The following is a 9,531-nucleotide window of genomic DNA, read 5'->3' as shown; positions in this document are numbered from 1 at the left end:
TACCAGTTCCATATACTTTTCCATTTTTATGTGGAAAAAACAAGCCTATGGAAGCCAAGCCAAGCTGAATTTAATCTGATATGTTAAGTACATATATTAACCATTTGCTTCTATTTGTCTTGATTTTTCTAATAACATTGGAAAAGAAATAAGTACCTGAACAATAGGAACATGATAAATTGGATACATTGGGAATCTTCTTGGAGGATGGATTGAACATATTTGTTGCATTTCCTATTTGATACCTTAAGTATGTTTTTTATAGTTGCCGCAGCTTCTGCCAGATCACAATCCAACAATATTGTTTAGTGTTTTGGCTTTTGGGCGCTGATTCTTATGGAATATAAAGTTGTGATTACCCTTTTTAAAATAAAGTGTGATCAATGTGCGTAGATAACTTAGTGTCACATAGGAACACCGGATATGCATAGACAACTTAACACTCCAGAGGAACGCTCAGGAGGCCCGCAATCGCGGGGAAAGAAGGGGCGAGCAATGAGCGTGTCCATGTGTTTTTATTTCTATGCAATGTTGGGAGAGAAAGAAATGTTCTGGTGTGTCTTCTCCTCACACGCATCGTCCTTCTTCTCTCCCTCTCCCATTTCTCCTTCCCAACCTAGGGTTGCCGCCGCCGCACCTTTAGCACTGGCTACCGGAGGATGGCTAGCTTATACGCTGACTTTTCTCTCACCACGTTCAATCCCGACCAGCGCCGCTGCCGCTCCTTTAAACTAGATTTGCTGGGCATTAACCTCAATCACATCTTCTTGCTGTTAAAAAAACTTATAAAGCTATGGCCGCGGGTTATTTCTTTGCATTCTTGGATTGCATCTCTTTGTACCTCTACACTACTATACTTTAGGACCAACATGTCGAATTGCATTTCTTTTGTTTTCCAAGTTGCCGCCACAATAACCTCTGCACAAAATGAGGTATGATCTCACGAGATTAATACCTACAATATCGACTTGATCTTGCTTCCATCATGCCATATGTCACATTCTGTTATTTATGGATATTGCACTGTCTATTCTTACATCATGGATGTTATTCATGCACATTAGGTTCTTAGTAATTGATGATTTTGCTTGGTTTGCACCATCTATTCTATTTTATATAAGCCATATATTTTATACCGGTCCTTTTTCTCATTTTGTTCTGCTGCAATAATCTTTTCAGTTAGCCTCACATAAGCCTATAATTTCTATCTACAATATGCGCAGTAATTCTCCGTTTTGCCGAGGTGAACCACCATCCACCCAGACATGGATTACCTGCCCATCAAGTTTGGAAGCGGGAGCTAGATAAATCATCCTTGTCTCACGTACATCGTCTCAAAGAGTGTGTAGCCCACCAGCAGAAATTTGGATGAAATTTACCTTTTCTAATCTATTACATGAATGGTCCATGAATCCCCTTACGTGAGGTCAATTTTGTAGATTGTTTCAATATAGCAGAAAGAGGCCATCACGTGGATATGAATTAAGTTAGTCCCAGAGTGCCAAGATTAGAGATGGAATTTACTTTGCACGGATGTCATGAGATAAAGGAGGCAGTGGACGGGAGAGATTCAACCGGAGTTGCCACAGTACCGGTAGATTGCAGGAAGCACTACATGTAAGAAAAAAGTTTGATCCTTTCTCTAATTGACTTGAATTATCCAATATGATTAGCTGGTGACATGAGGGAGAGGGGGATATACCCCTTTGGCTACTGCACACAATGTGCTACTCGTATTCCACTTTTAGGCGATAAGCAGCTTCAGAATTCAGATCCCTTTGATTTACATTTCAAGTCATCTTGCTACAACTTGGTAGTAAACAACCATTTTTGGTGATCTTATACAGATTTGTTTGGTTCTTCTGTTCATATATGTCTTTTCAATTTTCCTATATGCTAACAGAAGAAAAAAGTAGATAGTTTGAACACATTTTTATTCACCTAGATGTTCTATACACGAAGAAAGGGCAGAATAAACACCATTTGTTGGTAGTCTTTCTATTTGTCCTTAGTTATTTTTATTCTACACTAATATAGCAAGGTGAAGCCTAATCTTTAATCTGGGTCACTGATAGAAGTACGGGTGTATACACATCGAAGGTACACAATGATTTTTTTGTAGTTCTTTTTTCTTATGGGAACCTTTCATACTTCTTTGTTGTGATATACGCCCATCTCGAATTTCATTTTAGGTCTACTTATTTTAGCTCAGCTAGGTGTTGACAGTAAGAAACACTTGCAAATATATGTCTCTTGTGTATATAAATATATGCTCGCTCTACAATATAATGTAGATAATGATCACAGTAATTTAATCTGCTATTTAGTGTACAATATTTGTATTCATAAAAAGAGATAGTTATACACTTCATTGCGGTTTTATATCCGAGTTAAGAAAAAAAATGGTCTTCCTCTATAGAGGTATGTTGCCTTGTCGAGGCTGCTCTACTTTTGCTATATGTGTTGCTCTTTTGTGTTGTACTACTATTCCATATAGAGAGAGATCAGAGAAGAGAACAACAGCCTGTTACTACTGATTTTTCATGCTGCTACTCGCTTACTGTTCATCTACATACAGAAGACTGCTGCTTGCTGATTACAATCCATTCATGATAGGTAGATATGTATGCTTCTGCTTGGTACATGTGAACAGGGAGACAAGGAACGGAAGTTGCAGCGGTAGTCGGCTGGTGGCCACACATTGGCAACCACTGCTTAGATACGTGACTCCAGCCACCCATGGTGAGCAGATTTTGATCTTGATATGTTAGTCCAAGTGGATAAAGATTATTAGGTGTTTAATGTGATGTGACTTCATTGGTTGGACGTCGATTAGGATATATGTAGTACATAGCCACCTATGAGTTTTTCGAGTTGCCATATGATGGAAATCAGTAGCTTGATTTGTTGTTCAACAACGTTAATGATATGCGTGTGTGCGCGCTTTTGCTCATTCTCATGAAAATGCTTGCTTTTAGGATGTAGTTCTTAGCTATCTTGATTCTCACTGCTATTTTGATGTGTTGAACAAGGACTAGCACAGTTTTGAAATTTGTGCTGGCAGACCTTTTTCACCTATGCCTGATCATTATGTCAAGTATGCCAATTATAAGGACAACATCAAGCCATTTGAGAGTAGGGGTCCAACTTCCCTGGAGGTATTCTCCCTCAAATATTACTGCAACCTTTTATTCACATTTCCTTTTGTGTAGTTGGTGACAATAAGGAATTGTTATTCACTTGGGAAAATCAAGATTAAATCGATGATGCTATCAAAAGTAAAATGAATTTCTAAGCTAGATAGTGGCTTCTTGAGCACCAATATAGAACCTATCTAAAACCTTTTCCATGTTCGTCATAATGATCTTTTCATTTTCCTTTGTATATTAAGTTAGAGAATATTATTCTGCATTATTCTCAACCGTTACTTTCTACCTGACTGTACATTGTTCCAGTGAACACATCAAAATAGCTGGTCCGCATATTTAAATGTGCATTGGTTTGGTGTTGGGCTGATGGTGATGTACTTATGTTGCTTCCATTGTAGGTGTGATTTTTCTGTTACAAAGTGAGGTGAGTTGAGATGATTGTTGCTACTGCTACTCGTGGTTATCGGCATGTTCCTACGCCACCCCTGGCAAGGCTGCAGCCTATTTGCGGCTCGGCCATGCCCATTCTCCGTGCTTCTTGCTCGTACCAGCAGTGAAGACTCTAAATACATGTCATTATATTATCCAAAATCCAATGGCAGAAGGTGGGATCTTGCTTCTTATGGAAACATCTCTAAGTTCTTCTACAAGTATATCATAATCAATTGTAGATTGTTGAATTATTTTGATATCTTTTTGGGGGGAATTATGGGATACTTACCTTACATTATCTAATCATTACTCATAGGTGAGTGTGGCACAAGGCTCTCTTTGCAACATTGATCTAACATTTTTGGCAGGATTACCACTTGAAGCAGTTTACATCATTACAACTCAGGAGAAGTAAAGAGTGGTCAAAAAAATAAGAAGTTGCGTACAAATATTTTGAAAAGGTAGAATCACATTGTGATTCTTAAGGGAACTGCTTAATGCTTTATCTTTATTCTTAATCACTCTATAGATCTCTTGAAAAGCTTCTATTCTTCTAATTATACAGATAAGCCAATCAGTTGATGTTTTTGTATGTCACCATGTTGCACAAAAGTGTCATGTGATGTGACCCCCCGTACAATCTGGAATATGTTCGGAAGGGCATTAAGTAACTTACGTGATAATTAACTCTTTGGCCTGAAAGTGCTGTAAATGTAGCCCCAATTATATTGATTTGTTCAAGCAGCTAAACAACCCAAGGAACTTCTAAAGAATTAATATTGTTCAACTTTCAGGAAGTAGTGTCAAACAACATGTTGCTTGATGAAGGACCAAGACAGTTGAAGAGGAACATGAAGCGGTACGGAAATTCCTCTGGAGACCGAGCATCTTGTTAGTCTGTTTATATTGACCAGATTAGAAAAATCACAACGTAAAAACTTAAATCTTTTCCATAAGCCTTTAAGAAACATGTGCTACCTATGGCCTGATGCCATGATTATATATATATATATATATATATATATATATATATATATATATATATATTGTGCTAAAACCATTTTAGATGTAAAGTTCAAACAAGGTCGAAGTGGTTTTATGAAGAATTTTGAGGGCCGTCAAAATAAAAAGTTATCAGTAGTGCACCACACCAGTTACATTTTTAAATACACACAACTGTCAAACTTATTGTGTACCTGTTGCACCGCACGAGCCCTTTTGCTAGTTTTATATAAGTCATGTATTTTATACCGATCCTTTTTCTCATTTTGTTCTGCTGCGATAGTCTTTTCAGTTAGCCTCACACAAGCCTATAATTTCTATCTACAATCTGCGCAGTAATTCTCTGTTTTGCCGAGGTGAACCATCATCCACCCGGACATGGATTACCTTCCCATCAAGTTTGGAAGCGAGAGCTAAACAAATCATCCTTATGTCGCATATATCGTCTCGGAGAGTGTGTAGCCCACTAGCAGAAATTCCATAGGAAAGTTTCTTCATTATGATGCTTTTTTATCACTAGTAATTATGTACATGCAATGCATGTATTAGGTAGGATGTTAGTGGCATGTTATATTAGGTAAGGTATATTTGTGGCACATTGATATTTGGTAAGATATTAATTGCTTTCTTCGTGGGAATGGTAAGATATTAATTACATGGCAGATTTCATGGGATAGCGTTGAGTCTAAACATGTTTATAACCAATGGCAGTGGTGGGTAATTAGAGCGTTAAATATGTTTGGTGCTCAACATTGGAGCGATTTGAACCGCTAGATTACATGATTTGACGGTTGAGATGGTTTGGATCTGCCTCTTTGGGTCCTTTTATATTGATATAAATGTATTATATAATTCAACTGCCTTGCTTGACTTTTCAACCAGCTACCATATATGTAAATGCATTATCTAACCAGATCTATTGTTGCATGTTACTCCCCAACATTTTATCTGCTATCACCTCTAATGAATTTTAGCTAGATGTATGTATCTATGCTTATGTCCCCGGGTTCATTTTCACGTGCACACCAATGAGCAAAAAAGCCAGCGCAAAGTGCATTGTCTACATGGTACAATAGAAGTACATACTAATTCTTACACAAGATTGCACCGCAGAGAAGGGCTCTCAGGAGGCCCGCAATCACGGGCCCCAACCACTAGTAAAAAGATGCAAGGTGGCTTAGTTATCTAAACTTAGAACTATGCTTACGCATATGTTATGTTAGAATACTAGTGAGAAATCTGTTAGACACATACTAGTGAGGAATCTAGACTCCCAGAGAAGTGAGAACGCCTTAGAGCTACAGATTTCACCGCTCTCATTTATTCTCTCACTTTTTAATTTTCCTTCTATACCTTATTTGTGGTCGCTAATCACTCACAATATTTTAAACTTCGGTTTCCACTTTGCTTTGGACCGTGACTAACTTGCAAGCACAACCCCATAAACCTCAGTAAGAGGCAAAAATCATTTCATGTGCTCTACATGGGCTACAACGCGTGGCTCCGATGCCTGATGATCCATATATATACCCCAAAACTCCACCCCAACTACCGAGTACTTTTTTGCCGCAACCACCGATGCATTCAGCAGAGCGAAGGAGAGTTCCTTTTTTCTTGGCGGCATCCTTCCGCATTGGTGGCGAGTGGAGTGTCATCACATTTCTGAGGCGATCTTTATGTTTCACCCTGATCCATAACTCTGCCGGAGGGGGAAGCCATCTTCATAATCATCAATCTCGATCCTCGTGCTCTAAGATGAGTTGTGATTAGTCCACCCCTGGACTACGGGTTCATGACAGTAGTTCTAGTGTCCTCCAAAACGCGCGCTCAAACAACTTCGAGGGTACATTTTTTCTTAGATGGAAGAAACTGACTCTTTTTTTTAGGTGAAGGAAGAAACTGACTCGTTCGCCGCAGTTTCGAGCATTAGGCCCACAAATGTCAATTATCTCATGGTTTGGCCCTTGCAGGCGGCCCATGAAACCGACAGCCCAGATACGAGGCTAGGAGCGTGCACAGACCGACCTGGCGAACCCAGGGTTTGCCCACCTTCTAGAGGATTCGATACGACCACCAGGCGCCGTATATACACCACCACCCGACCTCCTCTCGTCCGTCTCCTCCTCGCCAAGGAAAAAGAGCTGCTGCCAAGACACCACCCTCAGCTGCGGCGGCTACCAGAAGCAAAGCTCCAGAAGCTTCTCTGGCCTCGGCAACGGCCTCCACGCCGCGGGTACGATCCTGCCCCATGCCTCCCGCTTGGTTCGACCATGGCGGATGCGTCGATATCGATCTCCCCGTGCTCGGATCCGCTTTGGCTTTTCACCATTAGATCATGTTTCTAGATTAGGCGTTTAATTCCCTTGTTACTTTGTTGAGGATTACGCTGCGGTCTGTAGAGTTTTGCTACTGCTTTAGGGCCGCAGGGATTGGTTTGCCAAGGTTTTGGATCTGGGGGTTTGTGGTGGATTTGGGTTAAATTCGACCACTTTTTGGGCTCTGGGCTATGGATTCGGGAGGTTCTGCGGTATATACGTTGATATCTATGCATTTCCACTGCTTTTCAGGGTTCGTTAACTCCTGGATCTCGTTCTGTGCAGGTGTAGTTCGCGATCTAGATCTCAGAACCAGTAGTGACCGGGAAGATAAAAAGGACAGGTCGGAGATGAGTGTGGTGGGGTTTGATCTTGGCAATGAGAGCTGCATTGTGGGGGTGGCGCGGCAGCGCGGAATCGACGTGGTCCTCAATGAAGAGTCCAAGCGGGAGACCCCAGCTATTGTCTGCTTTGGCGACAAGCAGCGTTTCATCGGCACTGCAGGTGCCGCCAACTCCACCATGAACCCCAAGAACTCCATCTCCCAGATCAAGCGCTTACTGGGACGCAAGTTTGCTGATCCTGAGCTGCAGAATGATATTAAGGCCTTCCCATTCCGTGTCTCGGAGGGCCCTGATGGGTTCCCGCTTGTTCACGTACGGTATCTGGGGGAGGAGCGCTCGTTCACCCCCACACAGCTGCTTGCCATGGTGCTGTCCAATTTGAAGGCCATCGCTGAGGGTAACCTCAACTCGGCTGTTATTGACTGCTGCATTGGTATCCCAGTCTATTTTACTGACCTGCAGCGGAGGGCTGTTATTGATGCTGCAACAATTGCTGGTCTCCGGCCATTGCGTTTGTTCCATGAGACTACTGCGACAGCATTGGCATATGGGATCTACAAGACTGATCTACCTGAGAATGATCAGCTGAATGTGGCATTTGTTGATGTTGGGAATGCCAGTATGCAGGTCAGCATTGTTGGGTACAAGAAGGGGCAGCTCAAGATGCTATCACATGCATATGACCGTTCTCTTGGCGGAAGGGACTTTGATGAAGCCCTTTTTAAGCACTTTGCAGCAAAATTTAAAGAGGAGTATAAGATCGATGTCTACCAGAATGCCCGTGCCTGCATTAGGTTGCGTGTGGCATGTGAGAAGCTCAAGAAGATGCTGAGCGCCAATCCAGAGGCACCAATGAACATTGAGTGCTTGATGGACGAGAAGGATGTACGAGGATTCATTAAGAGGGATGAGTTTGAACAGATCAGCGCACCAGTACTAGAACGTGTGAAGGGGCCGCTGGAAAAGGCATTGTCAGAAGCTGGCTTGACGACAGAAAGTCTGCACTTTGTTGAGGTTGTTGGATCAGGCTCTCGCGTTCCTGCAGTAATGAAGATAATTACTGAATTCTTTGGAAAAGAACCAAGGAGAACTATGAATGCAAGTGAATGTGTTGCCCGGGGATGTGCTCTCCAGTGTGCTATTCTTAGCCCGACGTTCAAAGTGCGGGAGTTTCAGGTATTCACTTGCTTGCATATGTTTGCTGTTTTCCTTCCATGGTCTCAGTTTTCTCCACAATGGTTCATCTTAAATGTGTTGAAATTTTGCATGCTCCCTTTTATGCATGAGAAGTATAAATAGATGTCATCATAAGTATAGAACAGCTGTTGGACATGAGCTTTCTGTAATACTATAAGGTAGTTTGACCTGTTGATGCCTATAATTGTTACCGACTTTAAGTAGGCGTTAATAATGTAGGAAAGATGATTTTTTTAGAAAAACTAAACACTAACTTTCCTGATAATGATGGAATGTGTGTGAGATCTAGTTGCGTGTTGGAATAAACATGCAACTAGGCCTCTCCACCATTTTTTTTTAGAAAATATGTGTTTATTCCAACTAGGCCTTTCCTGATAACTTCCATCATTTTTTTTAGAAAAAGTAAACACTAACATTGGGGCTGCTGGTGTACTTGATAATTATGTTGGTGGAGAGGCCTAGTGTTCATTCAAATTGTAACTTTAAGCCAACTACTGCTTTAAGCTCTTACAATTGCACAACAACTTTGTGTGCCCTCTTGCTATGCAATTTGAACTAATTTTTGCTGAGCTCATAATCTGTGAGAACGGTGACGCACTCTGTTTTCCAATTGCATGTGGCCCTGTTTCCCCTTTCCTTTTCTAGGCCATGCAGGCATGCAGCACTTCCCTTCACCTGCTGCACTTGCCTAGTGTGTTTCTGTTTGTTTTTTTCTTTTAATTTGATTTGCACCATGTATGTTTCCAACAATCAAAGGAAACTGAAAGAATTGACTGCATGCTGCAACGTAGTAGGATAGGTGGGAAAAGCAAAAGTTCCTAGGGGACCACCCAGTCCACAGTTGACTCATGCCTGCTACGGTTGCCTTGTCGGAATGTAGCATCAGTTACGGGATCCCCATAATCTGTTTGATCTTATGGATCTGCTTTTCATAAGAGCTCATTATGTTCTCAAGAAAAATACCAACTCAAATTTGCTGAGATTTTACATCACTGGTGCTTTCAGTTGATTTTGATTATCAAGTGTCATATATGCTGCATTTATATCTCTGATTTTAATTTCTTGTATAAGTTGCAATTTATGTTGATGTTA

At 41.1% G+C, this 9,531-nt stretch overlaps 1 protein-coding gene across 1 annotated transcript in view; it reads left to right on the top strand.

Annotated features, from left to right (window-relative positions):
- Positions 1-6,660: 6,660 nt before the first annotated feature.
- The window catches only part of LOC119365232 (heat shock 70 kDa protein 14-like), a 7,125-nt gene continuing 4,254 nt past the window's right edge, over positions 6,661-9,531 (top strand). Inside the window, exons 1-2 of the mRNA XM_037630848.1 lie at positions 6,661-6,816; positions 7,184-8,418. Of these exons, the coding sequence (XP_037486745.1) occupies positions 7,249-8,418 (1,170 nt within the window). The 5' untranslated portion in view covers positions 6,661-6,816; positions 7,184-7,248. The remainder of the gene's footprint in view (positions 6,817-7,183; positions 8,419-9,531) is intronic.

This window comes from Triticum dicoccoides, chromosome 1A (genome assembly GCF_002162155.2).
Source record: "Triticum dicoccoides isolate Atlit2015 ecotype Zavitan chromosome 1A, WEW_v2.0, whole genome shotgun sequence".
NCBI lineage: Eukaryota > Viridiplantae > Streptophyta > Magnoliopsida > Poales > Poaceae > Triticum > Triticum dicoccoides.
Note: the sequence above shows the minus strand (reverse complement) of the source record. Positions and strands in the feature narration are given on the sequence as shown.